The sequence below is a fragment of the Prunus avium genome, chromosome 5, assembly GCF_965620075.1.
Source record: "Prunus avium chromosome 5, drPruAviu1.hap1.1, whole genome shotgun sequence".
Classification (NCBI taxonomy): Eukaryota; Viridiplantae; Streptophyta; class Magnoliopsida; order Rosales; family Rosaceae; genus Prunus; species Prunus avium.
In genome coordinates, this window is record NC_142288.1 from 26,841,287 (window position 1) to 26,867,655 (window position 26,369).

General features: G+C 37.7%; 7 protein-coding genes across 8 annotated transcripts; 2 read left to right on the top strand and 5 right to left on the bottom strand.

Moving 5' to 3' along the window:
- Positions 1-2,050: 2,050 nt before the first annotated feature.
- On the bottom strand, positions 2,051-4,019 carry LOC110766854 (succinate dehydrogenase subunit 7A, mitochondrial). Its single transcript, XM_021970253.2, has 4 exons — positions 3,859-4,019; positions 3,683-3,754; positions 3,188-3,290; positions 2,051-2,325 (listed from the first exon to the last, which is right to left on the bottom strand). Exons 1-4 carry the CDS (start codon positions 3,910-3,912, stop codon positions 2,243-2,245), a joined length of 312 nt encoding a protein of 103 aa, XP_021825945.1. The 5' UTR covers positions 3,913-4,019; the 3' UTR covers positions 2,051-2,242.
- A 170-nt stretch (positions 4,020-4,189) lies between these two features.
- LOC110766853 (Putative thiol-disulfide oxidoreductase DCC) lies at positions 4,190-6,519 on the top strand. The gene is made up of 8 exons (XM_021970252.2): positions 4,190-4,398; positions 4,497-4,636; positions 4,763-4,870; positions 5,035-5,091; positions 5,256-5,321; positions 5,460-5,520; positions 5,895-5,938; positions 6,066-6,519. The coding sequence occupies exons 1-8, from the start codon at positions 4,251-4,253 to the stop codon at positions 6,108-6,110; spliced, it is 669 nt and encodes a 222-aa protein (XP_021825944.1). The 5' UTR covers positions 4,190-4,250; the 3' UTR covers positions 6,111-6,519.
- Positions 6,430-8,538, bottom strand: LOC110766852 (UDP-glycosyltransferase 74B1-like). The gene is made up of 2 exons (XM_021970251.2): positions 7,785-8,538; positions 6,430-7,286 (listed from the first exon to the last, which is right to left on the bottom strand). Exons 1-2 carry the CDS (start codon positions 8,418-8,420, stop codon positions 6,567-6,569), a joined length of 1,356 nt encoding a protein of 451 aa, XP_021825943.1. The 5' UTR covers positions 8,421-8,538; the 3' UTR covers positions 6,430-6,566.
- Positions 8,539-9,207: 669 nt separating this feature from the next.
- LOC110766909 (Calmodulin binding protein-like protein) lies at positions 9,208-13,631 on the bottom strand. Its single transcript, XM_021970318.2, has 8 exons — positions 13,476-13,631; positions 13,173-13,309; positions 12,363-12,441; positions 11,506-11,558; positions 10,902-11,392; positions 10,586-10,746; positions 10,217-10,423; positions 9,208-10,110 (listed from the first exon to the last, which is right to left on the bottom strand). The coding sequence occupies exons 2-8, from the start codon at positions 13,265-13,267 to the stop codon at positions 9,508-9,510; spliced, it is 1,689 nt and encodes a 562-aa protein (XP_021826010.2). The 5' UTR covers positions 13,268-13,309; positions 13,476-13,631; the 3' UTR covers positions 9,208-9,507.
- Positions 13,632-16,287: 2,656 nt separating this feature from the next.
- LOC110766912 (snakin-2) lies at positions 16,288-17,407 on the bottom strand. The gene is made up of 4 exons (XM_021970322.2): positions 17,247-17,407; positions 17,084-17,131; positions 16,911-16,953; positions 16,288-16,767 (listed from the first exon to the last, which is right to left on the bottom strand). Exons 1-4 carry the CDS (start codon positions 17,301-17,303, stop codon positions 16,583-16,585), a joined length of 333 nt encoding a protein of 110 aa, XP_021826014.1. The 5' UTR covers positions 17,304-17,407; the 3' UTR covers positions 16,288-16,582.
- Positions 17,408-18,275: 868 nt separating this feature from the next.
- On the bottom strand, positions 18,276-22,842 carry LOC110766962 (Glycosyl hydrolase family 47 protein). Of its 2 annotated transcripts, XM_088252866.1 has the most exons (15): positions 22,614-22,840; positions 21,971-22,013; positions 21,828-21,893; positions 21,688-21,749; positions 21,472-21,571; positions 21,109-21,291; positions 20,821-20,869; positions 20,556-20,735; positions 20,220-20,340; positions 19,998-20,079; positions 19,820-19,905; positions 19,552-19,652; positions 19,172-19,313; positions 18,917-19,067; positions 18,276-18,748 (listed from the first exon to the last, which is right to left on the bottom strand). In XM_088252866.1, exons 1-15 carry the CDS (start codon positions 22,748-22,750, stop codon positions 18,518-18,520), a joined length of 1,734 nt encoding a protein of 577 aa, XP_088108992.1. In that variant the 5' UTR covers positions 22,751-22,840; the 3' UTR covers positions 18,276-18,517. The 2 variants fall into 2 exon arrangements, 1 of the variants encoding a protein (XP_088108992.1); XR_015835697.1 differs by lacking the exons at positions 18,276-18,748; positions 19,552-19,652 and having other exon boundaries at positions 18,927-19,067; positions 22,614-22,842.
- Positions 22,843-24,013: 1,171 nt separating this feature from the next.
- LOC110766936 (peroxidase 41-like) lies at positions 24,014-25,248 on the top strand. Its single transcript, XM_021970357.2, has one exon. The coding sequence runs from the start codon at positions 24,156-24,158 to the stop codon at positions 25,134-25,136; it is 981 nt and encodes a 326-aa protein (XP_021826049.2). The 5' UTR covers positions 24,014-24,155; the 3' UTR covers positions 25,137-25,248.
- The last annotated feature ends 1,121 nt before the right edge of the window (positions 25,249-26,369 follow it).

The window sequence follows — 26,369 nt, forward strand, 5'->3', positions numbered from 1 at the left end:
CTACGAGTTAAAGCCAGTTTGTCAGCTCATTTTTTTGCATTCAAGATTAATTTTCATTTTTCGTAAATTAAAGTAGTGAAAAAACACAAATTGTGCTAGTAGGGTATAACTCAATTGGTTAAGCTCTTTCATCTCTATTTTCGTGAATAGAAATTCGAAACGGGTGGTGCTAGAGGCACCAACTCTCTAATAGAGGTGGAGCTCGCCAATACAACGGGTCCCACTCTTTATTAGAAAGTTGGTGCCTCTAGCATTTTCCGATTCGAAACCCTCAAGCACTCAATAACTTGTACTCAAAAGAAATGATTTCTGTTTAAATCTTGAAGTTAACGCTCCAAGAAGTCAAGTGGTTGTATATAGTATAATCACTTTCTAATTAAGTGGCATTTAATTATTTTTGAATGGAAAAGAAAAAGGAAAAAAACCACTGACCCAAAAGAAGAAAAAAGAAAAAAGGTACACCTTTGTTGTGGTGTGGTCAGGCCATATATATGATAGTGGTGGTGTATGATCTTCTTTTTGAATTTTTATGACATTATGTTATATCATAGGGGTCTGTGGGACAGATAATATGTTACATGCAGTGATGCATAATTCAGATTTTCACTGCAAAAAGCTAAATAATGCTCCCAATTTTAAAATGTAGCCTCAGCCCCACCTCTTTATGCCCTTTCCAATCTTATCAAACACTTTGTATGGTTCTTGATGGAGGTTGGTGTGAGAAGATTACAAATTAAAAATAAATAATAACGAAAAAACAGAGGAGAACAAAATTTTAATTTCTGACATCATGCACATTATTAGGCTTCCACAGATATGTTATTTTTCAAAATTGAATGTAAAGATACAAAGAGCAACAAGTGCCAAAGATGTCATATTCTCAACTATTTTCTCAAATTTTCTTACCAAATATTCTTGTTTTGTATTTTTCTTCTCTCAGTTATTTTCTTTATTGTTTTCTTTCTGAAGACTTCAGCCGCTTCTAATTTGAAGTCACATGGAACCATCTGGAAACAGCACATCGTCTCATCGTCACTAGCCAATATATTTTTCCTCTGAGTAAGCCGCCACTAGCTAAAGTCAAAAACTTGCAAAATAAAGTATGCTTTAAATTTGAAAACGCCTTCCTAATCCTGTAGTTTTGGAACTGTTGTATCAAAACCGGCTTATAAACGGAAAGGTGCTTAAGAGTTCTTGAATCATAACATTCCACCATACTTCCATCCTTGACGTTACCACTCTATCAATATGAGCCCAATAGTAGCCCATTTTTCTCCATTTTGAGGTGGCGTCACTTATTTACTAGTATTTAATATGTCTATGCATAATACCAACCACTATGATATCATTTCATAAGAGTCCATGGGTGGAGTGATCAATGTCCTTTCTCCTTGATATCATTTCTAGCCAGCATACCAAAAAAATGTAACCTCCCAAACGCCGCCATCATCACCTCACTCATGATAGTAGAAATAGTAGGGTATGGTGTTGCTGATTATGTAGTCTACATGCATAGCTAAGAATGCTAAATCATTGGAGAAAATTGTTGTTGATCGAGAATGTGGTATTGGGAATCTCAAGGGGGAAGAGTGCTCTAAAAGTTCTAAGATAAAATTTGTATGCCGGGAGTAAAATTCCGTGCTTAAAATTACCTAGAGATTATGCTGCAACAAGATGCTCTTCCATGGGCGTTGTGTTACAGTTTATGATAAAAAGAAATTGGGCTTCACAGAAAAGGATGTTAACATCTGTTGAAGTGTTCTCTTCTGGTGTAGTTTGGAAAACCTTTTGCTGATAGTCATGTGAAATGATGTTTTTGAGTTGTAGCACATAACGATGTTGGCTTATAATGTTTTCATGGTCTTCTTGTTAAACTGTTTTCTAGTAGCTCCCCAGCTGAGATTCTCTTTTCTTTGTTGGTAATCTCCATCTAAGGTCATGCGAGTAGAAAGCCTTCACAGTTTCTTCGAGAAAACGTATTAGGAATGCTACCCTTGGGTTTAAATTAGGCAAAACATTCAGTGCAAAAAACAGAGAACACTCAGCCGAATTCATGGAAATTGTTCTAAGATGCCTATAGAACAGATTTTATTAAGTAGCAAAACCTAAAAGAGATCAGAACAAAACAGTATTCCGAAAGCATAACAGCATAATCTGTTTTCTACTTATTTAGCACAATCAGATTCATTAAGTTCCAACATGGTTGGCAGACAACCAAAACACCACCAACATGCACACTTGATCATGCACTTGCACCTGAAGCCCCTGCCTGTTTCCTAGCCTCTTCTCGCATCACTGCTCTTACATATATTTCATAGCAGCAACCTGAATAAACATCAAAGACACATGAGCACTTGGACCACTGTAACAAGCAAAACAAGACAGCAATTCCTTGATATTGTCACATTAGCCAACACAAGATACCATATTAACTTCAATTAACAGTGAAAATGCATTCCATTATTCAACCTATCTTGCAGGTAGAAACGGAAGGGTTGAAATCAAAGAACACAAGATTATTAGTCAAAACAAATTTGAACAGCTGACCAAAACTAGTTTGGTTCTCTGATCAGGTCATGATGATCCTGATTGCTATTCTTCATTGTTGTCAAGGCCATTTACACAGATAGAACAAAGTATTTATATATATTTTTCCATGAATATAAAAACAACAGATTCTCTCCCTAGTTTGGAGGTGGATAAGTGTGCGAATGTGCATGTGTGAATGCATGTGTGAATATAAACACACTTCGCAACCCCTAAAAAGCAAATGTCATTGTTGAGGGGAATGCAAGTTCTAAGCTTAAGCTAAGAGGGCGAGAAAATGTAACACCCCCCACCCCACCTCCCTCTTTATTTTTCTGTATGCTGGAAGTTTTCTGGTTTTACTGCAGAGTTTACTAACCAGACAATAAATGCAACCGAATCAGTTGATCATATATAGGTTAGACAAAGACTAGGAAAAATAACAAATCCATAAACATTATAACAGAACTGCTGGTAACATTTTTTTTTAATTTACAACAAAGATTCCATAAGACCAAGGCTTCATGCAACCAAGACGATTCAGAAAGTCACAGGAATTTTATAGGTAAGTCTAATCACAAGTATCATGGTAAATTAAATTTGTGAAAAGCAAGTGAAAAAGATAAAATATTCATAATCCATAAGCAAAAGCACTACGTACTAGCAACAACAACAACGGTAAGAACATCTCCAAGTCTTTTAATTCTCGCCACACCCTTCTTATGCGATTTGAATCGTTTTAGAGATGGGTCCTCTGCCAAGAGCTGCAAAAGTTAAACAGTCCTAGTCAAGCACAGCACAACTGAACTAGAAAAATACAAAACCAGCACAATCTTAATAAATTTGAGGTTTGATAATAATCAGAAACCGTCCACGCAAAGCCCCCAACTTTTAACATCTCTTGGTTTAAACCATCACTGAAATGAGCTCAAGAAGCTCTGGCATGAATATCCGTACAATTTTCTACAACTAAAACTGAAACTTTCAAGCTATTTGCTCAAATGGGTTTTTACCCTAACTATCTAAAATGCTAAAATACCAAATTTCAGGGACGAATCTCAAACACGACGATGAAACAAACAGCTGCCCACATCGAATTAATATGAAAGCAAACATGTATTGATGAAAAAAAAAATTAAGAGAGAGAGAGACTCACAGCTTTCTCGCGAGGCCCTGGTTCGACATGGAACTGACGGCGCGATTGGGAAAGCGAGTCGTTTTGTGCCCTCTGATTGTTCAAGTGAAAGAGTTAGATTTAGCGGGAGAGATTACAGAACCAAATGAAAACGACAGCGTTTCAGATCGAAAAAGCGAGGTAAGATTGAAGCGTACCTGTGAATGAGATTGGAAATGGGAAGTGATGGAATTGCAAAGCAGGAACGCCATGACTGATGAATCTGTAAGGACTCCGAAGACAAAAGAACCAAACTTTGTTTGGTGTTTGCGCAAAGACTCAAGCTTTGCTATCAGGTTCAATTTTGTATTTTTTAATTTTGCTGTGTTACCCCGATAGTTTGCGCATATTGTTTTAGGTTCCACAACCACGAGTTCGATTCGATGTTATGCTACTTTCCCAAATACTAGGCCACGTGTCTTACTATGGGTGAATCCCGTGCTGCCACGTCAACATGGTAGTTATGACCTTATGATTTATGAACCAGCGCAGTCCAAGCAAACTAACTTATGAATCTTTTGGGTTCCAAAATTTGCAAGAAGAAGAACAAATGGCATTGAGAGCAGCTGCTACAGCATGTAAATTTGGCGGAAGGCAGAGAAACCCAACTCTCTTTGCAATTCCTCTCTATCTCCAACCCAAGCTTCATCAGAATCAACCCCAAACTTTCACATCAGCTGCTCCTATTCACCAACCTGGTGAGTGGTTTGGTTTATATGATATCAAAGAATCAAGAAGAAATTTTTGCAGTTTGCAAAATGGTTCAATTTTATGATGCATATTTATCCATTTGTAGGATTTAAATCTGCAATAAGGGCTGGGGCAGCTGCAGATCCCATAACTCCTCCCAAGAAAGGAGATGATCAAGAACCAACACCCCAGAATTGGAAGATTAAAATGCTTTATGATGGGGATTGCCCTTTATGTATGAGAGAGGTCAACCTTCTTCAAACACATCTTCTCGTCACTTTTCTTTTTATAATGTAAGAGTTTGATGAGTTTTGTGTGTATGGAGAATATGAATTGTTTTTATTCATAATTGAAGTTTATTATATTTTCCAGGTGGACATGCTAAGAGAGAGAAATAAGCTCTATGGTACTATCAAGTTTGTTGACATAAGTTCAGGTGACTACTCCCCAGAGGAGAATCAAGGGCTGGACTATAAAACTGTAAGTTTTGCAATGTTGAAATTTTTTTATACTTTAACTTACCATTTGCAGAATGTTCATGAAAGTGTATATGAAAAACATCCTAGCTTGAAAAATAGATAGATGCTAGAACATCTTTTTGACAGATATATTACAATTTAGTGACAAAGTCTTGCTTTTTTTAGGTTATGGGAAACATTCATGCCATCCTCTCCGATGGAACAGTAGTCACTGATGTGGAAGTAATCTCCTTTCCTACTATGTTTGAACTTCTAATTTTAATCTGCAACAAGTAGTTTTCTATGGAACTCTCATTCTCTGTACAGAGAATGCTATCATCAGCAATTTTGAACCCGCAAGTTTCTTTAAGCTGACTAACAGGCATTGGCTAAATAAACTTCTGCAGGCATTCAGAAAGCTGTATGAACAAGTAGGGCTTGGATGGGTATATGCCATAACCAAATACGAACCTGTGAGATTCCTTTGTCGATTCTAATGTTTCCTGCATTGGGATTCATCTACTTCCATCTTGTAGAACTGAGTGGTCTACAATAGTTTTCTTGTCTTGTTATCTTTAATCTGGGGTTCATGGAAAACATTTTGATCACAGATTGCAACTATAGCTGGTGCTATTTATGGTGTTTGGGCTAAATATCGTCTCCAAATCACAGGTAAATCATATCGCAGAAATAGTTTTTTTTTCATGGTTCTTGAGCAGAATAGATGTGTTCTTAGCTTCCATGGCCGAAAGGAATAGTATGATAATATTTGAACTCTTTTGCTCCGATATAATAGAATAAGTTAATAACAGAACCACACCAGACTTATGACTTACATGTTCAAATCAGTAACTTTTAGACTGTTGGAATTGGCAAATAAATCCTTTCTTGCATCTAACCAATTTTCTATCAAAAGAAGTTAAAAGAGTTCTTGAAGTATTACTTGCTATAAAAACCTGATCACTCACATCCATAGCTAATCTTGTTATACTTTTTCCTTTCTTAAACTTGTGGTATATGATGTCAATAACCTGTTTTTGTTTTAGGTCGACCGCCTTTAGAAGAGGTTTTGGAGTTGCGAAAGAAGAAGGTAAGCACCTTTCAATAGCATTTCCTTGCTATTATCCTTCAATACCTTTTATTAGATTTGAACCATAAGTTTCTGTTCGACATTAAACAGTCTAGAGCTCAGGTTTAGTTTTCGTTTCCTGATACAGGGCGAAGTATGCAAAGATGGAAATGCCTGTAAACTTCCAGAGTAACTGCTACTAGTCCAGATACTGAAAGTTTGGTGTTCCGTTGCTCCCATTTTCTATCATCTTCCAAACTTTGGAGTTTATATGAGCCCATATCAACTACTGGATTTCTTTTTTTCCTTTTTAGCTAGCACCAAACACTGGTATACTATAGAAAGGCATGGGGAGTTGCTCTCTCTTAATTGCCCCTGCTCTCTGCCTCAAGAAAAAGAATGCAGATGTAGTCTCTTTCCAAATTTAAATACCACTTGTTCACAGGAATGCAGATGTATAAAATTTCAAACTCATACATTGTTTTCCCAGAGTTATATGTAAACATACAATCTGATGACTGTAAAATGTTGATATGCTGAATTCTAGATTGCTTCAGTTTATTGTTACTTAGACTTCTTTCGGTGTCGAAAGTTCATTTTTACATTATTAACATGTTGCAAGTTCCTCCAACTACCAAATCTTCTTTCCCTATCCACTAAGAAGCTTCAGTATAAATTCATTGATGTTGTCATCTGAGGTTCCACCAATACTAACAGCTTTCTTTGCAGCCTCTCTCCATTTCAGGGAATTCTTTTTTATCTGTCCACTTATTTCTCCAACCATGACTTCCCTTATACACATCTCTAGCTCTTCCCTACTCACAATTCCCTCTTCATTTTTCTTAACTTTCACCCCAACCCCCCACAACTCCTCCACAAATTTGGCATTAGTTGGCTGGTCGCTCCACTGTGGCATTGCCACCATCGGCACGCCTAGGCTCAACCCCTCCAACGTCGAATTCCATCCGCAGTGAGTTATAAAATAACCCACAGCCTGGTGCGCTAGAACCTCTAGTTGGTTGCACCATGTCACCACCAAACCAGTTTCACCTATTGAGCTCAGGAATTCATCTGGCAATTTGGTCTTAGGCTCTTTCACAGCCCATAGAAAATTCTGATTACTTGCTTTCAAGCCCCATGCAATTTCTTCAACCTGTTTAGCTGCAATATCTGCCATGCTTCCAAATGAAATGTATATCACACTTTCAGGTGGTTTCTTCTCCAGCCATTTCATGCACTGGTCTGTAGTTGGCTTCCAAAGATTGGCTCCATAATCTGTGTCTCCTTCAATTTCTTGGTCCAAGTAGCTTGATGGCACCATTGGACCGATCATCACCAGGGGCCACAGTCCCAGCATTTCCTTCACGAGCTTTTCAACAGAGATGAATTAAAATAAGAACATTTAGAATTGCAATTACTTTACAAATAGGAAAAGTAAAGTACTGATAATATTGACCTTACCAAACTGATTTAGATCTTTGAATAAATATGAGTTTTATATCATCATCAAGCAAGTAAAAGTCAAACCTCTTTAAGTTTAGTGGTTTATACACCATCCACCAAATATTCTAAAAGGATTTAAACGACTTTTAGCCCTGAAATTTCTTAGCATTTGATTACTTTCAAAAGAGAGATGATATATCAGTTAAGATGTTTTTCATGATGCTTGTATATGAAAAAAAAAATTCATACAAAAATTATAGTTAATTTCTGACATATAATATAAAATTCCCACTCACCAATTTATTTCCTACTTAAAAGAAATAAACCCAATTTGTTATGTATTCTGGTACTCTACAAACTACTGAAATTAGTTGTTCAGCTAATTAAAGTAAGATCAAAATCTGAGTGAGAATATTGCACTAACCTCACTTTCCAACTCTTCAAAAGAGTTGCAGAACACCCAGTTATTTTCCTCCAGACTGCTAAACTTTTCCAAGATGAGAGCCAAATAGGGAGAGTGAGGAGCAGGCTGGGAAAGAAAACTTGGCAATTCAGAAAGAGCAAGTGGAGGAAGGCCAGGCATCAGCAAAGGCTCAGTTTCTTGCTTCACAGGAAAAGCCAGATGCCCATGAATGATATGCAAGTACATGGAGCAGACAGATGCTGAGTTTGTCAAGAACACAGCTCCATAGATATTGAACTTTTTGGCCACATCAATTGCCCAAGGAAGCAATGAATCATACACAATACAGTTGACAGGTGAGCCTGAGGCACTGAACTTGAGTATGAGCTCTGATAAAGTTCTTGAGCCAACTGTTTTGAATGAGTCTAAGTAGGCTTGTACACTTGAGGCTTGCTTGAATCCACTTTCATCATAGCCATCAGAGATGGGTTCAACTCCTACAGAGGTTTCATGGATGGATTTGACAGTGTAATGGGTGGTGGCTAGAGTGGCCTTGAGGCCTTTGGAGGCTAAGCGTTTAGCAAACTGGAGGAGTGGATTTATGTGCCCCTGAGCAGGATATGTGAGCACAATGACATGGCCTTTTTGGTTCTGCATTTCTTGCCTTTGATGCAGTTATCTTTGTGTTCTACCAATAGAGGACATATTTATAGGCAAAGCTTGAGGTTCCTTGAACCATTTTTCCATGGAAAATGGTGGCTGATCATAGAAAAATGGCTCCCCTAGTTGACGTTATTGGCCAGTGGACCGCAAGGCCTTTTGCCCGGCCAGGACAGGGCCTCGGCCTGCGAACAGCTCCAGCACGCAAGGTCAAGCCTGAGCAAGGCGTGGGACCCACCAACCCAAGCAAGCCCACAGGCAAGTCTAGCCCATGCTGCTGCCTGGGCAAAGTGATGGACGTTGGCAACCAATTTCTATAACTAAACATTGAAAAAAAAACTAAAAAATTCAGAATTTTTTTTATTATTATAAATACTTAGCCATATTCTTTACTTCCCACACCAAAATTTTATACAAATTCATCTCCTCATATCTCATGTGAATAGTAATTGCCCTTGTCCTTGTCCAGAAGGGTGGAAACAAAATTGCAAGGGCTGTCACTATTCATATGAATAGTGACAGCCCTTGCCTTGTCCTTGCCTGCCCTTGCTCATAGGGGTGGAAGTGCTCTAACGCGTACCCTTTGCCTGTTACACTAGTTGCTACTATTGTTTGCATGTGAAGGCTGGTTAAGTTATTCAGTTTCAATAATGGTTTTGATCAAATCCCAACTTCAAGTTAGGAACTACAACTTCTTTCCCGATACTTTCTAGGCAGCACACAGGCAACAGAGAGAGAGAGAGAGGGTACATGTAAACTTGCATAGTTGAAGAGAAAGCTATCATGACTTGAAAATGGATACCTTAATTGAACAAATGATTTCGCAAAAATTATTTTTTTCGCAGCAAAGCTACTGAAAATTGGCATCCTAGCATTTCTACATATTTACAAATTACAACTTGCTTTGAGAGTTTATTTGTCTCTGGCTAGTGCCCAGCAGAACTAAGACTAGTAAACTACCAGATGTATTTACATCTAACAAAACCTCCAATAGATCTCCCTCTACACCTGCACTCGTAAATATTATACGGGCAGCACTAAACATTATTTGTAATTGTAAGCAAACAATTTACACACCAGATAACTAATATCTTTGAATTTCTCGAACTCGGCTTCGTTTCAGAGCCACACTCCTCCTAATTGAGAACCACTTCAGCACACTGAATAGCTTTGTCCATCTCCTCTGAGCTTTATCAGATATGGCGACAGCTGTGGAACGCGTCAACAAGAAGCCATCTACAGCGCTTTGTAGATCAGCTTGTGATTCTGAAATTATGTTCTGGGAATGAAGATCAGCATCAAAGAACTGTAGATTATCCTCATCAAATAAAGCATGAGCCATGGGATCTGTGTCACAGATCAGGGAGTTGGTGACTTGACCTGGGAAACTCAAAGTCTGGTCGTATCTAAGACCCAGGCCATCAATGTTGTGCAAGGCATAATCATCCAAGCCACTGGTGCTCCCCACAGAATAGATGGATGAGATGATATCTGGAGAAGAGACAGATGGGTGTGGATAATCAAATCCACCAACCTTTTGAGAAGCCAAAAACTTGCTTCCATCAGGATCATCTGCCCTTGGTGAGGTCGATGTGTGAAGAGCACCTCTAAGAGAGGCTTCATCATCAAACGGGATTACTTCTTCCCAGTGTTCGAAGGCAGAAATTACCAACTTCTGGCCATCAGCCTGGCAACAAAATTTGATCACAAAAAATCAGACATGACTAAGAAAATAAAATGGGATTATAAAAAAAAAAAATACATAAAGTAAACTGAGGTGATAGGTGGATTGCCTTTTGTGCTTCAGACAGCTTGCTAATAGGAATGTATTCACATTCCAAAAGTAGTCCCATCACTTGCCCCACAATGTTGAAGACCACACCGGTTCTCTGCTGTGAACTGGGAGGGCAGTACAAGTACATCCTCTTATCAAGTATACATGTCTGCGCATGCTCGACTGTGACTTCCCACATCTTAGCAGACATACCTGTGCCAAGGATCTGCATTTCCAGATAATAAAATATATAAAACTCTTATGGTCACTAGATTGAGACACATAACGCATCGTTTAAATGCAAAAGACACTAACTTCAAACTTATCAGTGTGAATTATAAAGCATTGAAAAATAAATTTAACCGAGATAAGAAAAGTCAATAATTACATTCCGAAGCCTTGAAGAGTCTATGAAGAGTAGGGTGAGAAAATCCTTCACAGTGTTGATGTTTTCCCGACTCAAACGCTTATGGAAAGCTCCGTCCTTGCCAATCTTTTCTAGTCTCCACACTTCATCAAGAAGAGATGGTGGGTGGTGTTTCTTGTACACTGCAGAACCAAAAGTAGCTCAGGTTATATAATAATGTATGTTTACTTGGGTTAGCTAATCCTAAATTTGAAGGCCATGAGCCATGCATGAAAATGTAACGAGTTATTTACATCAAATAGAAGTATCGAGTGAGCAAAAAATGAATGATTCTCACATTCTCCACGGTGATCCCTGACAATAAATGATTCTGTCTTTGCTTCTTTTATTCTAGTTCCATCAAATTTATCTAAAACTCTTGCTCCTAGCCTGAACCTACGGCTCCTTGTCCAGCTTGAATTATCTGTAAAAGAAATCTCACCCACAAGACCAACTCCATCTTTAAAATTCAGGACTGCGTCTCCTGTAAGAAGAGGTTTCTTTCCTTCTCTCTCTCTTACAATGTTATTCTTGAACTCTTCAAGTGTCCAATTGTCACCCTCGTCACCATCAAAATCACCCTCAAGAACAACTATTTCCACCTTGGCTGACGATTCAGGCCCAGATTTAACAACATGCCCAGTAAAGCAATCAACCAAAGCTACTTGTATAGTGGAGCATTCTTCTCCTTCAATTCGAGCTCCGGTAAATACCGGAAGAGAAAGATTATTTAAGAACTGTAGCTTTAAGATTCTTGATTCAGAAGGATGGGTTTCTTTCCCACAATTCCTGAATAGAAATGCAAAACATTAATCAACTATTACAATTGCAAGTGTGACAAACTAAATTAATATTGGCCATAAAGAGTTTCCTATATCCCAAGCTTTAGAGTATAATCTTACTGTTTCATACTGGTCAAATGCTTTCTTAGGGCCAACTCAACTTCCTCTTTAACCTGAAAATACATTAGATTCAATAAATAACAATTAATTGAAGCTGCAACACCCCAAAAAAAAACGAATGCATGTATTGAGTTGCAAGGTGGAAAAACAATAACAATATTACAATATAGAGTTTCAATTTGCAGACAGCATTGCGGTCCCATTGAACATGCTATTACAATTCAAATTGATAAAAACAAATAAACAAATAAAACACTAAGAAACTTCAGAGTACGTGAATCAATTTTATCTTGATATAGAAATGACACGTAGAAAAAATTGAGAGGAAACTAGCTGAAGGGCTCATAGACTCTTTGTATGGAAGGAGGATTATAAATGCCTATTCTATAATCATAAAATCTGTTCCTAGAAAAGGTTATGGTTCTTGAATGCCCAGTTTAGTCATCTCCCATGCCAGAGAAGCTAAAGTGGTATTGAAAGGGTTTCCCTCCTATGATCCTAAGTTCCATATCTAAATGGAAAACTGTGGCTCAGGAACATTGACCATTTGAAGCATTTTATGGTTAAAGTGAGTCCTTGGAAAGAAGAATGCAGCTCTCCCTCACTAGGCGGAAAGGACACCTGGTGTCAGGCTAGAGCAAGTGCGCTGCACCCTGCAAAGCATTGCGGTATCTTACACTTCCAATTCTTAAAAGTGATCAATTTAATTCATTGATATTAGTATATTCAAGTACTTATCAAGTTATATATATAATCACATATAACACCTATAAATATACAATATTGTTCTTCAATTACACAGTACTGCAGAAAAGTGTACATGGCTTAAGCTCGATGCTTTAAAAGGAAACACTTACAACTTTTCGAATCAAAGGCTCTAGAATTGGCTCCAGTAAATGCTGGACTGTGTTCAACTTCATCATTTCCAGAACCGCACTGAAAATCAATGGTACACAGTCATGAGAAAGAAACCAGATGTGAAAACTATCATTGTTCTGATGGATATCATAATTTATAAGAAACAAAAGGAGAATGTATGAGTCAGCTTGTGATTGAATAATCAATCCTGTTCCAGACATTGATATCAAACGTAAATCCGCTTCAGGGTTCAGACTCAATTAACAATAGCGACCCTTTAGGCCTTTATTCCCTCATTTTCTATATTGAATGTAAAGAACTTAACTTTTACTCAAAAACAACTGTTTCAATGTTCGATTTCCATTAACTTCGAGTAAATGCATTCATCTTTCACAAACAATGCACATTCATTCACTATTTCCAACTTATCGATGCTCTAATCACAGGGTTCACTTCTTACAAGGAATAAAGTTTTGGGAATTATAGAATCCATTTCGGACAAAACACATGCACCCAAATCGATTCTCCACGATATTAAGCCAAAAGCAATGAAATTCAACACAAGCATCTCAATCAAATTTCACAAAAGCATCACTAAGCAAAACTCAATTCACTTCTAATCCAAAACTCCCACTTTTCCTAGGAAGAAATAAAATTTCATTGACACACAAGAGTGAGTAAAAATTCACCAACACTTTCACAAACCAAACGAAACCCAATTCATTTTATATCGAATATTTCCAGTTTGTAACGATAACCCAATAGAAACAAAGCAAAAAGAATCTGAAACAAGATAAAAAGGCTCATACTTGTGAAAAGTAGGAAGCCTTCTACGTTTGTCCTCAGGACTGCCAGTCCCTTCTGATCGACCCTTACCATCTTCTTGGTGTCTCTTCTGCGACATTATCAAAAGCCCAGCAAGCACTACGGAGCAGTGGCTGTGTCACTGAACAAGCATGAACAACAACAGCCAAAAGCACCAACATGCGATAAGCAATAGTTATTCGAATAATTCCCCACGTATAAATAAGAGAGGAAAAGGGTTCATATAATAAATGGCAATCAATGAGAAAAGTCCAAAACTTGGCTCGAGTGCTTTTGCAGGCATTTACCTTTACATTATCAGAATTTGGCTGCGTCTGGGATGCTTCTTCTTCGACATGAACGATACTCAACAGCCATCTTTTTCTTTTTGTTTGTTTGTTTTTTTTCTTTTGCCTTCTCCAGTCCAGTGCCACGCGGAGGGGACACTCACTCGCAGGTGTAGATTAGGAGGGAGAGAGAGAGTGGTGGGGGAGGAGATGGCGCGTGGGGCCCACAATAGCGCGTTTAATGACTAGTAAAAGTGGGCCCCCTGGACATGGATTGCAATTGGTTTTTTATTGGCGTGTAAAATGGCACGGTGATGTGTAACTGAAATTAAAATGACTAAGCTTTGTTTGTGGGGTCCAATGGGTCCCGCTGGTTGGCATTGGATACTTGTTTTATCATGTGACATTTTAACCTATAAGAAAAACTAATTTAAAAAAAAACATTTTCAGAAAAGTATTGAGTATTTGTTCTTCCTCCAATTCTACAAACACAATTTCCAAATTTTATTTTTTTTTATAAACATTGTCAGAAACGTATTGAGTGAGTACTTGGCCTACCAAACATTATCATACAAACACAATTTCCAAAACAAAACAAAAAAAATTATGAAAATATAAATAAACATTTTTTTTTTAAAAAGTATCAAATTATTCACAAAACTCCATACACCAATAATGTGAGGAAATTAACAAAAATTTCATTAAAAAAACTGTAATTTTCGACTACATGCTTTGCAGGTTCTATTGCTCATGAACTTAAACCCAGAAAGATAAAACATGAAGAAGGAGAAAGAAAAAAAAAACTATTATTTTTTCCACATGTTTTAGGTTGAACTGTTAAAAGATTCGGTAATCTAAACACGTGGTGGCATGAAAATAGCCTTTTCGATTAATATATACTAGCCTCTCCGCACGCGCTTCTGCGCTTGCGAGAGGTATTTTTTTAAAATTTAAAATTTTATCTTAAAATTAAAAAAGACAATGGGTAGTTGTGTTCCATAAAAATAGGATCCATTATCTGATTTTTCTTTTAATTTTAATTTTATTTAAATATGAAAAAGTGTGAATTTACCATATTATCCTCATTTAATTAATAAATTGAATTCTTAATGTTTGCATTAACTAAGGGCATATTTGAGATTTTTGAATGTTTCACCATTCTCTGTCTTTTGCTTTATATATATAGAGATATATTATGTATGTATGATATATTAACGTCAAGTCCAGGACCGGAGAACAAGCTGCCATAACAATTAAAAACCTTCGATTTTTTCCACTTTAATATCGTTTGTCTTTATCTCGACCTCAATTTCATGAACTAGATTTTAACCTAAAGCTTAATTAACAAATAAGTAACGTTGTGACGAAGAAGACGACCCCATCATCATAATGTTCCCATGTATTTTTCGTCTGCTACAAAAAAAAAGTTGTCACATATCACAAGATCCTCATCCCATTTCCAGGAATCTTCCTCTCCTTCTGTACTAATTAGTACGTTTTGATTTTGAAGGATGTTACGAAACAGACTAGCATTCAAATCCCAAAATAATGCTTGTTGTCTTCTTATGACAACTTATAAACAAAAAAATTTGAGGTAGGCCAATTGATTAGGTTGAGAGTTCGTTTGTTTATACCGAAGTTCGAATCTTCCTCCCCGATAGAACTTTAGAGAGACGTGATTTAAGTTAGTTGATCAATGCAGTGAATTTGCCCTCTTTCACTCGAGTTCAAGTTTCCTTCCATAATTATATTAATTTAGAGTAATTTAGACTATGACCAAAAAAAGTTGGTTGAAAAATTGAAAATGGTCTTTCTCCCATGGCTAACGAGTACAATTTTGATGGAGAAGATAGTCATTGCACAAGTTAGTGTTTTTCACGTTCGTAATAGAAACAAGAAACAGCAATATGCCGATTGCCGGGAAATCTCTACTTTACCTCTGTGTTGAAAAATGTTGGCATCTTTACTTCTTTTTTGATGGGCCCGTGGGCAGATTTATTAAAATGATGGGGCCCATTTCGTTTCTTATACCTTTCTCGGGGACCAGCGGGCCTGTTGCCTGACGTGGGTCACGTGAGTGGTTATGAAAATCTAGAGCTTTGCCACTTGTCCACTTATCCACTTGGTGGGTTTGAATTTGTATAGCAGGTGAGGTGGGGGAGAGGAAGTGGGCCCATAGCAGCAAGTTACGTGCTATTGTGATATGATGATTTGAGAATATCTTTTAGGCATTAGTCAAATTAGTCAGTTTGAAATAAAAAGACTAAAGTTTTTGTTTTAATTTTAAAAACCATAGTTCTCAATCACATTAGTTTATTATTGCGAGCCACATGTGTATTGGGACTTGAGGCACGGTTCAGGATTAAAATATAATGACTCTTAGGTCGAGGATGCATGCGGCTTCATTGGGAGATCTATATGGACATGTTGAAAGTTTTTAAAAAATTTCCGAGAATTCTAATGGGGCTTTTGAAGAGATACACCCGAGGCGCATGTTATTGTTGGGCCTTGAGATGGAGGGTAATCCCTAAGGAATCCAGGGCCTATTTCTATTCCTGATGTAAGTTAACCTAAATTGGGCTCAATGCCCCCTTGCCTCCTTTATCTGATATTTGGTGCATGATTGGGTTAAGTCTATGCCCGTAGTTGAAATGAAAGTCTGGGGCTATTCTTGTTGTATAGTCCCAAAATATTTGCATGACTGCAATCCTTCAATGCGTTATGACCAATTTACCAAACTTTTAAAAATAAATAAAAAATATACATTTTTTATTGAGAGGGGCGAGTGATAGTATAACATACTACACGGATACTATGACTTGAACACATGACATTTTCTGAGGGAGCAATTGTTTTAAACCACTACACTAGTTGGCTTTGCATTTACCGAACAATTTTAAGAGGGCATGTAAAATTGGTTTCAAACTCTGCTCCATTTGGTTTACATCATATTAATTCAATGATCCATGCGAAAATGAAGACCTTAATTTAAGAAGAAAAAACAAATGGTGGGTAATTGTGAGGATAATACCATAAACTAATACCAAATCTTCTACAGATCATCTAGCTCCCATCTTTCTTCTTCTTATTCCTTTAAGCTTAAGCTTAATTGCCCACTAAGCTTAAGCTTAGGGGCACTTGGTTTTGTTGCCATGGGTGGTCATGTCAGTGTAGCACTTGCCACAGAGTTCTCTGTTCCCAGAAGTGCCAGGTGGCACACACTTGCATCTCACACAGCACGTACCGCAAGCCCTGCTGCAAATCTTTGGCCTCGAGTGAACGCTGCACCTCTGCTTGCACAACCCTCCACAGTCTAAACAACACAAACAAGGCATTATATAAACTCAAAATTAATTAATTTTACTGTTTTATTTTTGCTATTTTATTTTGTCTTGTGCGTGTGGAAACAATCAACGGCAAGCAAGGTCAAGGAAAAATGATATAAACCAAACCAACCTATGTCTTGCATTAGCCTTCTGCTTCCACCTCTCACAACAAGCTGCAAACAAAAAAAAAACCCACAAACATTAATGTTTAATCATAAAACTAGAAAACAGAAGAGAAAAAATCTTTCCTTTAAAACATTTCAAACCAAAAAGAAAAAGGGCATGGATTTTTGTTTTCTTTGCCTGCCCAAGATGAGGTAATTGTTCTTCAGTCATGATATCAGATGAAACCTGCATGGATGAAGATCACACCTCAGTTAAACCAACCTCTAACATATAACTCATTTTTATTGTTTATTTTTCTTTAGATATGCAAAACCATAGAAACCAAACTAGTCTTCTGTACCTCAGTAAGGCAGAATAGAAAAACTCCCAGCAAAAGAACCACGCGTACTGCTGCCATGGCTATATGCCTATAGCAAGCTCTAGCTATCAGGCACCAGAGCTGAAGTGATGATATGAAACCCCAGCATCATGTTCTTTATAGAAGATCCCTGTGCACTGAATTTACTCAAGTGGACACTTCCTTTGCTTTTAATTACAGTTCGACCTTGCATGCAGAGGGGCAGCTACAGCTTTCTGCTGCACCATTATATTACAACTAATGCTACTTGTACAAAACCTCTCTTCTTTTTGTGCTCCTATAAACTACAACTTGTTTTTTGAAACTGTATTTTCTCAGGTAAATTTATGTCACGCCCTGTGTTCATAAATCTTAATGCTTTGCTGATTCATTCCGGACAGCTGGACGTATATGTTTTAGGTTAGCAAATCTGTGGTAGGCTACTATAGCAGCAATACAGCACTGTGGAAGCACAGTCACAGTCTGAGTCCTTTTCAAGGCCACGTGTCGATCTTCCATAGGGCGGTCATCGAGAGTTTGTCCTCTTACCCGGACCGAGCCCTCAGCAGAGGCAAAAACTTGCTGAGCTCAAAACTCATCAAATTGGGAAGTGGCACCAACTTTAGGGATGGGGTTTCCGTATTTTTTGGTTCTTTTTATGAATCCTTAAAGGGTTCCAGCTGGCCTTGTATTTGGGATGTACTTTAATTCACCAACCTCTGTTCCCACCTGGCTGTCACCCACCGTTTTGCCAACTACCCAACAATTATTAAGATTCTTGGTTTAGGGTTACTGCAGTAAATTTTATGTATATGTATATATGTTGACAATGCGATATTCTAAATTACTCTAATTGAAAGTAAAACAAACTCGGGTGTAACAGACACACTGACTTGGTTGGACACCTCAACCTGGAAAGAAAATAAGAGATAGGCCTGAAAATTATATTGAAACCATTTCTTTCTGATTAATGATTAAGGCATGCATGGTATGTAACATGTTGTAGAGATGAAGAATGTAAGAGTAAAGGGGTTTAGGCAACTAAATTCACTCAAATAACAAATTAGTGAACCACTTCACCACCCAAAAACTTTAGACAGAGCTTTGTTCATATTTGGTACATTGCTTGAGAATCTGTATGGTAAACTCAACTGCGTACTGCTATTCACTTCTAAACCATGTTTTCCTAACCTCTCACCTTTCTTTCACACACGTGTATTTCTATAATCTGATCATTTTTCCAGTTACAGACTCATGGTTTTTTTACCAGGGAATCATCTGAACAACCATAGCCCGCAGTAGCCAGCCATGCTACACGATCTTCGTCTACAATTACTCGAGTCAACTCCACATTCATCATCTGTTAAACACCTGTGGTCACTACGAGCATCAGGGACATGGCAAGCACTCTCAACTTCTTGGCCGCTACATTCCCATGAATTCAATGTTGTAGGAGGACATACTTGCTTTGACATTGAACTTGTCCGTCGTGCTTGGTTTCCAGTCTGCACAAGTAAAAACATTTTTTCAAAAGTTAATGTTGGCTCAAAGGAAATCTGCAACCAAAAAAAAAAAAAAAAAACCTGGTGCATTTTCAGGAAGTATATATTCAGTTTGTTACGGATTGGTTTCCAGCTATAAAATACTATGCATGCCTTAGGTAGAAGCAACACCTTGAGAAGAGTCCGGTTAGTTTGGATGTAGGTCTCTGGAAGTCTGTCATGCCAACTGCTTAACACTGGAAGGGGGTGACCCTCAGTTGTGAAAATATAATTTTTTTCAACCAAAAAAGAATCATCGAACAGAAGAAATAGATACTTGCACCTATAAAAAACAAAATCATTTCAGATATATGTTAAAGTGAAACAATTTATGGCTCTGGGACAATTTTCTCTGTAGTTTCAAAGTGCAAAGGGAACAACTCTTACGTTTCAGCAAGGAAGAAACTATGCTGATGATCTTCCAACTGCATAGTTGTGACATCTCTAATGCTAGCAAAACCTCCATCCACTTTTGTGTATAAGTTCAGAGAATTTACAATTGATTCTCCCACTTCTATGTACCACGGATCTGATTACATGCAACACAGAAACAAATATGACGCAAACAAATCAGAAAGTTAAAAGGAGCAGCTAAGGGCCTTGCTACAATTCGCAGAAGGGTTCTTTTATTTTTTGTTCCTTATAACATCTTGATTAAAAGCAACTAGCATCTGAGAGTACTGAAATGTCTGAATGCTTATAAAAGATCGCCCGGAAATTTAGGTCCATGTAAAATTGAAGACAACTAATAAGGAAAAATATCAGACCTTTGGTTGCTTGATACAAGTAGAATGTTGATTCTGCCAATTCAGGGCGCAGGGGATAATATTTTTCTGTGGGATGCAACATTTGATGGTCCAACAAATATCTATATGATTACAGTTCATATTAGACAATTTTCATTTTTTCCCTTATGAAAAGAAATACTGCAGCAACAGGAACCAGCCATAGAAACTAAGAAACAAGTCAATAGTTACCTACAGACTATAAGATTAGAGTCTATAATGAGAAAAAGGATTTTGAAAAGCAGAATACCTCTCTGGTAGTACTCCATACTTTTTCCATACATAGACGAACTCACGGTGTGATGAATTTGCAGCTGCAATATCACCAACAAGAACCTATAACCATAGTTTATATCTAAAGATTAGAAGGCTCTTTCCGAGGTTTGAAGTCATCATCAAGTAAAATGACAAGGTTTTAAATTCCCTGCCTGTAGGCCAGGCCAAAATGCCTGAAGGCTTGTCAGCTGCCAATAAGTTGCTTTTCCTGTCCTCATATCAGCTTCATGGTACCTAATTACAGTAACATGCTTGATCACAAAAATGTTGCAGTCCACTCATCTCAATTTAAACGTATAGCTAGAGTTCAATTTTTTAACACTTTCAAAGTACCAATAAAAAATTGAATAAGGCTAGGGGAGGTAGTGCTGTACCATGGACCATGTCTGAAATATTTCTGCACAGCAATATAAGCAGAATGAAACATTCTCCAGAACTCCTCCTTTCCAAAAAGAATGTGGGCCTTAAATAGATACTCATAAAATGAATCAACCCCTAAATGAAGCAACACATAATCCAACATCAGAAACATCACACTCTATGCATTCCAGATGCAACAAGGAATGCTTTTTAATGGTGTGCATCACAGCAATTCATCATTGACAGACTGCCAAAGGAAATATTGGCCTGTGCGCTATTTGGGAAAGCCAATAGACTACGTAGCATATAATGTATTACGTTGAAAACCTCAAAGCCCTCAGAAAACCTACCAGCCCCAATCCCAGATGAATACTCAATCCATTCCCCAGTTGATACATCCAATGTTGTACCAAGTAAATTCAACGAACTCCGCATGCTCCATAATTTACGAAGAGCACGTAAAGCTGCAGATTCGTATTTGGGGTCTCCAGTCAATCGGGATAATGCTCCCATTTCCAGAATTAGAGAACCTGAACTCATACAGAGAATCACGACATTCAGGAATGCACATTTATTGATGTCCTCATCTCAATACTGCAAAAGAAAGCCTCTCACCACACCCTGAAGTGCTTGTTTCAGTAGTCTCATTCTCCATCACTCCATACTGTCCACAGAATTTTGCATTGATGCGGAGTCATATATCCTTCTTACAAACAAAACCACCAGACCGTTTTCATATAATTTTAAAACTCGAAAGGTGAATTCTTGAAAAGATTTTGTAAAAAAGTACACCTAACTGTATTTTAGACTGATGATAACAATTTGGAAATAATCATATCATGCATACACCCCAAAAATCAAAATGTAATTCGTAATTGGACCTCAGCATGTCTCAGGTAGTACCTTTAAGTTAACCCATGCATATGGCAAACCAGTGGGTGTGTTAAATGCAGGTAGAAAGCGTTTCCCCAAATCCTCAGCCAAAGTAAGCAGCTGATTTTTGTAAACTCCTTTACCCAACCTGTCCGTGGAATCAGTCGCAAGTAGGTGAGCAGAAACAAGTCCTCCAAGCACTCTTATGTTGCACTGCACAATAGCAAGTAAATGGAAAAGAGAACCATTATAAAACTTCAAGTACATAACTTGACGACAATAACAGTAGCTACATCACATTTTGAGCAATCTGAAGGTACGAGAATAATGAAGTTCTAGGATCAGCATAACTTAACCAAAATAATTTTTTTCCACAAGCTCTTGAACAGATACCTCAAAAAGATTTACCCTCGCATCGACATTAAACGTTAAATTTTCGGAAAGCCAAACGACTGCGCTTTGAAATTCAGTGTTGTTACCCATAATGACAAGGCTGAGAGAAAGTTTTTGCATCAGAATGAAACAAAAAAGTACATCAAATGGAACAGAAAGCATATATATTTAAATTGCAGAACTGTATCTGTGACAACAAATTGGTTGATAGAAAACCTGGATAATGATTCTATAAGTGTAAGAGCAGATCCACTATAGTCTTGAGGTAGGCGTTCAAGCTGAAATAGGGGAAACAAACACTTCAATTTACTTTTGGAACTAATCATAATTCACTTTATCTGCAGATATATAGTTACCTTCAGATTTCCAAGCTCACTAAGAGAGTCCGTGAAACTTTTACTGAGAGGCTTTAGCTCATCATGCTGCAAAGAATTAATAGTTACTATATCATTCACCAGAAGTGCATAATCTGAAAGAACAATGGAGGAGAAAAGCTAACCGGAAATGCATGGATCATGTAGTTGTCATATGCATGGTAAAACCTGAAAGGAGAGAAACAACATTCCTGTTAGAACCTTGTTACATGCACAGGAAAATTCACCTAAGGCTTGACCATTATAAACAAATTTTCAGGCGATATTCATAACATGTATTCGCTCCAAATTGACCAGCATCCTTCAAAGCTTGAACATAAAAAGAAAAAAATGCGAAAAATTATATAAAAAAAAACTAATTGAGCCTTTCTGTTGTTTCGTTTTCTTAAGAAATCTATTTCAGCCGAGGCAAACCAAATAGCTGGGAATGCCTTAATTTCCACAAGCCCAATACTTCAAGATCTTAAATTTATATTTCCATCAATATTTGATCAACCAAATACCAAATGAAGCATCAAATATCAGTCCCACCAAGCAGTTATCTTCACTTTTGTCAAATATCCATACCTTTTCAAAGTTAAAATAAAAAGAAGCCGTTTTTTTTCTTTTTCCCTACAGACCAACTAATTGGTACTCGTTAAGCTAAGCTGAAATCTCAGATTTGTGAGCAAATCACAGATAGCCATCAAACTACATTGAAAAATAATGAAGAATTGACGAAACTGAAAGAAAAAGAACCAAGGCAGTGAAGGTGAAATTTGACATTACATTTTGTGGACTTTATCTCTGAGGCGTCTCTTCTTAGCTGCCCAACGAGCATCAGATTGCGAGGTCGATAAGTTTATGATGGCGGGAGAGAGCAGCAGGAGCAGCAGAACCCATGTCATAGATTTGCGCGGCAACATGACCGTTGCTCAATTGGGATGCCTAACGAGAGATGCAGAGAAAGTCTCTCACCTGAGCTTTGCGTTTCAGGCGATTGCTGAAGACGGGTACTGTCGTGCCAGTATTAGAAAAAGAGTCCATTGATTGACTTCCACGTAAGCAAATAAAGAACAGGTGGAATTATTTGATTGGTGAGAGAGTGTCATCATTTTTATTTAAAAAATCAGTTTCATAATTATATTTCGATGAAATTTAAATCCGAGAATAATAAAATAAATACAATTTAAATCTTAGTTAATTTCATAAAGATGAGCATAAAAATAGATGTGACAAAATTGAGTTTAGACTAGATTGGTCCTCTACCAAACCTTGAGCCACAATGGCATAAATTGGAGAAATTATAAAATACTATGATAATATGGTCACGTGTTATATCTTGTACATATGTTATAATAAGAGTGGACAACATTGTTTATTTCCCCTTTTTTAAGGAATAGTATCAATAAAAATTCACTTTTATTATAACCACGTATACAAGATAGAGCACACGACCGTACATCATATGCTATAGGAACTAATTGCACGAGCTAAGCTAGCCCGATGAGACCAATAGCAAAGTCAAGATTGAGAACGGGGAAGGTTGAATGTTTAAAGGGGTGACTACAAGAAAACCGTTCAGAAGACACTGGGTTCTACTAGTCTCTTTTGTGTTTTAGTAACACGAAAATGACAATGCTTATTGTAGTATTAAGGAAGTTGCTATCTGGAAAATGGGGGCCAAGACTTGTGGCCTACAAAATTTGCTTGTGATTTTTGGTAAGTTCTAAACATATTTGCATAGAGCAATATTTAGGTAGCTCTTGCAATTTTGTAAATATGTGATAGTTTTTCTTGGTTATTTATAATTCATAAGTTAATGCCTAAGTTAGGAAAAAAGTTGTTTTGGAGACGGTTGATGGGCAATATATTCGTCTGAGACGGTTGATACAATCTAACCTTAGATAATCTTGACGACAATCAATAAAGCTTCCTAACCAGAATCAGGTGGCAGCTGTTCTCTCCGGTCCAACGCACTCCTCGCTCGAAATAAAAAAAATCCATCTCTATATGCAAAAATAGCATGCTAATTTTAAAAAAAAAATTAAAAAAAGAAAAGAAACAAGGACGTCTTTTCCTTTCAACCCGTCCTTTGCATGCATGGTAGGTGTAATAATAGCACATCAGATCCCCTAAAACCCCTCCCATCCACAGAACATCTCCACCACCTTATTCCCCCCCTTCCCTCCATTTTTCTCAAACCCTATTACATAATTTGCCTTCACTTTCCTATCTCCATTGAGGAAAACATCTCTCAGGGGAAGAACCAGGTCTCCTCAAGCCCTGATCTTCCTCTGTCATCATCTATCTCTCTCTCCAAAATCAACCATGGCTGTTCCTATACTTCTCCTCCTCCTCCTCTTCTCCATCCCCTTCTCCGAATCTAAGCTCAACGAAGACTACTACAAGCAAACATGTCCAGACTTCCAGAAAATTGTAAGAGAAACCGCGACCTTAAAGCAAGCCGCCCAACCCGCCACCGCTGCCGGCACTCTCCGCCTCTTCTTCCACGACTGCATGGTAGAGGGATGCGACGCCTCTGTCTTCATCGCCTCCAACCATGTCAACAAAGCTGAGCGCGACGCCGACATCAACCAATCCCTGTCAGGTGACGCCTTCGAGGTGGTCGTCCGGGCGAAGACTGCGCTCGAGCTCACCTGCCCGGGAATTGTCTCGTGCGCGGACATTCTCGCGGAGGCCACCCGTGACCTCATCACAATTGTCGGCGGGCCTTTCTACCCCGTCAAATTAGGAAGAAAAGATGGACATGTGTCCCTAGCGTCCAAGGTTGATGCAAACTTGCCAAAAACAAACCAAACCATGGATGAGATTATCAAGCTATTTGCTGACAAAGGTTTCACAATCGAAGAAATGGTGGCTTTGACCGGTGGACACACAATTGGGTTTTCTCATTGCAAAGAGTTCACCGATAGGCTTTTCCATTACAGCCCGACTACACCAACAGACCCAGAAATCAACCCAAGATTCGCCGAAGGGTTGAAGAAGATTTGTGCTAACTACACAGCTAGCCCTGCCATGTCTGCCTTCAACGACGTCATCACACCCGGCAAGTTTGACAACATATATTATCAGAATTTGAAGAGGGGGTTGGGGCTGTTGTCTTCGGACCACGCACTTGTCAAGGACCAAAGAACACGGCCTTTGGTGGAGTTGTACTCTACAAACCAGGAAGTGTTTTTCAAGGCTTTTTCTCACGCAATGGAGAAGCTTGGCCATCATGAGATCAAGACCGGACAACAGGGTGAGGTGAGGCGCAGGTGTGACGCGTTTAACGCGATTAAGGCTTAGATTGTTTGATGAAGAAGATGAAGATGATGAGATGAGATGAGATGAGATGATTGTTGTTTGTTAAGGGTTTTCATTTGGCCATGGTATATATAAATTCGTCACTTCAGAACAAGGGAGAGTTTTTAAATCTTTTTTCTTAATTCTCTTTCATATATGTGTCGTGATGATGATGATGATGATGGTACACGTTCATGATTATATGATATTTGAGTATATATCACTCTCCATCGGGTTTAATTAGGAGTTGCCATGACCAATATATATATATATATATATATATATATATATATATATATATATATATATATATATATATATATATATATGTGATAGGCTATATCTCTCAAATTGACAATAATGTCATCTCAAAATCAAAACTTATTAATTAAAATGTTTATTAGTAAATTACAGGATTTGATCTCTATCTAGAGAAGATAATAAGTATAAAATATTGATGAAATCAAATAATTAGCAGGGAAATTGAAAAAGAAAAACAAAACTCACACACCGCAATTGCATTAACAAAACTTTGTTAGAAACAAGGGACTCGCACTTTCTTGCTTTCATCTACATCAGATGTTGCATGATACAGAGATATATATACATATACACACATGATTTTTGAACAAAAAGACTGAGCTAATCCATTGCTAATCCTTCTCAGTTTTCAGACATGACATATACCATTAAGATGTGTTGCTTATAAAGGCAGGGGGAAAACGCACTAACAGGCACATCACACAGATCTAAAAGAAAGTGGTCCCTGAAAAACATCATCTTTTTACAGACTAACTATAAACATCATCTTTGCATAAACATCAGCATGCATGACAAATTTGAACGTCAAAAGAATTGCATCAATCAATGCATGCATGAGCTTGGAATCGTCATACTACGTACGTATACTCACCCGGAAAATCATCTCTCAAGAAGTTGGAACATCAAAAAACACAAGTCACCGATCATCCATTTCCACCAGCGTCAATCCCCATATTGCAGAGTATATATATAATATATATATATATATATATATATATGTGCTGTTTTTTCATTAGCTTTTTAATTTCGAAAGGGGAAAATATAGAAACTTTTGGGAACAAAAGTTGAAATGGTTTTGAATAAAACGAATCTAATTAACAGTAAAGCGACGAACAGCTAAGTAAGTCAATGTAAATACCAGCCTCAGGCCAAAGAAAAGCACCCACAAACCGAGTTGTAGTTTCTAACAAGATC

What these genes read in the sequence shown, in the direction of transcription:
- LOC110766854 (XM_021970253.2), bottom strand. Translation starts at nt 3,912, where the DNA reads ATGGCGTTCCTGCTTTGCAATTCCATCACTTCCCATTTCCAATCTCAT. An exon ending in CAGGGCCTCGCGAGAAAGCT is followed by an intron (nt 3,291 to 3,682) that starts GTGAGTCTCTCT and finishes TAACTTTTGCAG; the next exon opens with CTCTTGGCAGAGGACCCATC. An exon ending in TACCGTTGTTGTTGTTGCTA is followed by an intron (nt 2,326 to 3,187) that starts GTACGTAGTGCT and finishes ATGTTTATTCAG; the next exon opens with GTTGCTGCTATGAAATATAT.
- LOC110766853 (XM_021970252.2), top strand. Translation starts at nt 4,251, where the DNA reads ATGGCATTGAGAGCAGCTGCTACAGCATGTAAATTTGGCGGAAGGCAG. An exon ending in AAGGGCTGGACTATAAAACT is followed by an intron (nt 4,871 to 5,034) that starts GTAAGTTTTGCA and finishes TGCTTTTTTTAG; the next exon opens with GTTATGGGAAACATTCATGC. An exon ending in CAGTAGTCACTGATGTGGAA is followed by an intron (nt 5,092 to 5,255) that starts GTAATCTCCTTT and finishes AAACTTCTGCAG; the next exon opens with GCATTCAGAAAGCTGTATGA.
- LOC110766852 (XM_021970251.2), bottom strand. Translation starts at nt 8,420, where the DNA reads ATGCAGAACCAAAAAGGCCATGTCATTGTGCTCACATATCCTGCTCAG. An exon ending in TTGAAGAGTTGGAAAGTGAG is followed by an intron (nt 7,287 to 7,784) that starts GTTAGTGCAATA and finishes TCTGTTGAAAAG; the next exon opens with CTCGTGAAGGAAATGCTGGG.
- LOC110766909 (XM_021970318.2), bottom strand. Translation starts at nt 13,267, where the DNA reads ATGTCGCAGAAGAGACACCAAGAAGATGGTAAGGGTCGATCAGAAGGG. An exon ending in AGCCTTTGATTCGAAAAGTT is followed by an intron (nt 11,559 to 12,362) that starts GTAAGTGTTTCC and finishes ATGTATTTTCAG; the next exon opens with GTTAAAGAGGAAGTTGAGTT. An exon ending in CAGGGATCACCGTGGAGAAT is followed by an intron (nt 10,747 to 10,901) that starts GTGAGAATCATT and finishes TTGGTTCTGCAG; the next exon opens with TGTACAAGAAACACCACCCA.
- LOC110766912 (XM_021970322.2), bottom strand. Translation starts at nt 17,303, where the DNA reads ATGGCAGCAGTACGCGTGGTTCTTTTGCTGGGAGTTTTTCTATTCTGC. An exon ending in AATTACCTCATCTTGGGCAG is followed by an intron (nt 16,954 to 17,083) that starts GCAAAGAAAACA and finishes TTTTGTTTGCAG; the next exon opens with CTTGTTGTGAGAGGTGGAAG. An exon ending in AAGGCTAATGCAAGACATAG is followed by an intron (nt 16,768 to 16,910) that starts GTTGGTTTGGTT and finishes TGTGTTGTTTAG; the next exon opens with ACTGTGGAGGGTTGTGCAAG.
- LOC110766962 (XM_088252866.1), bottom strand. Translation starts at nt 22,750, where the DNA reads ATGTTGCCGCGCAAATCTATGACATGGGTTCTGCTGCTCCTGCTGCTC. An exon ending in GTGAGCTTGGAAATCTGAAG is followed by an intron (nt 21,750 to 21,827) that starts GTAACTATATAT and finishes CCCCTATTTCAG; the next exon opens with CTTGAACGCCTACCTCAAGA. An exon ending in TATTTCAGACATGGTCCATG is followed by an intron (nt 20,080 to 20,219) that starts GTACAGCACTAC and finishes TACTGTAATTAG; the next exon opens with GTACCATGAAGCTGATATGA.
- LOC110766936 (XM_021970357.2), top strand. Translation starts at nt 24,156, where the DNA reads ATGGCTGTTCCTATACTTCTCCTCCTCCTCCTCTTCTCCATCCCCTTC.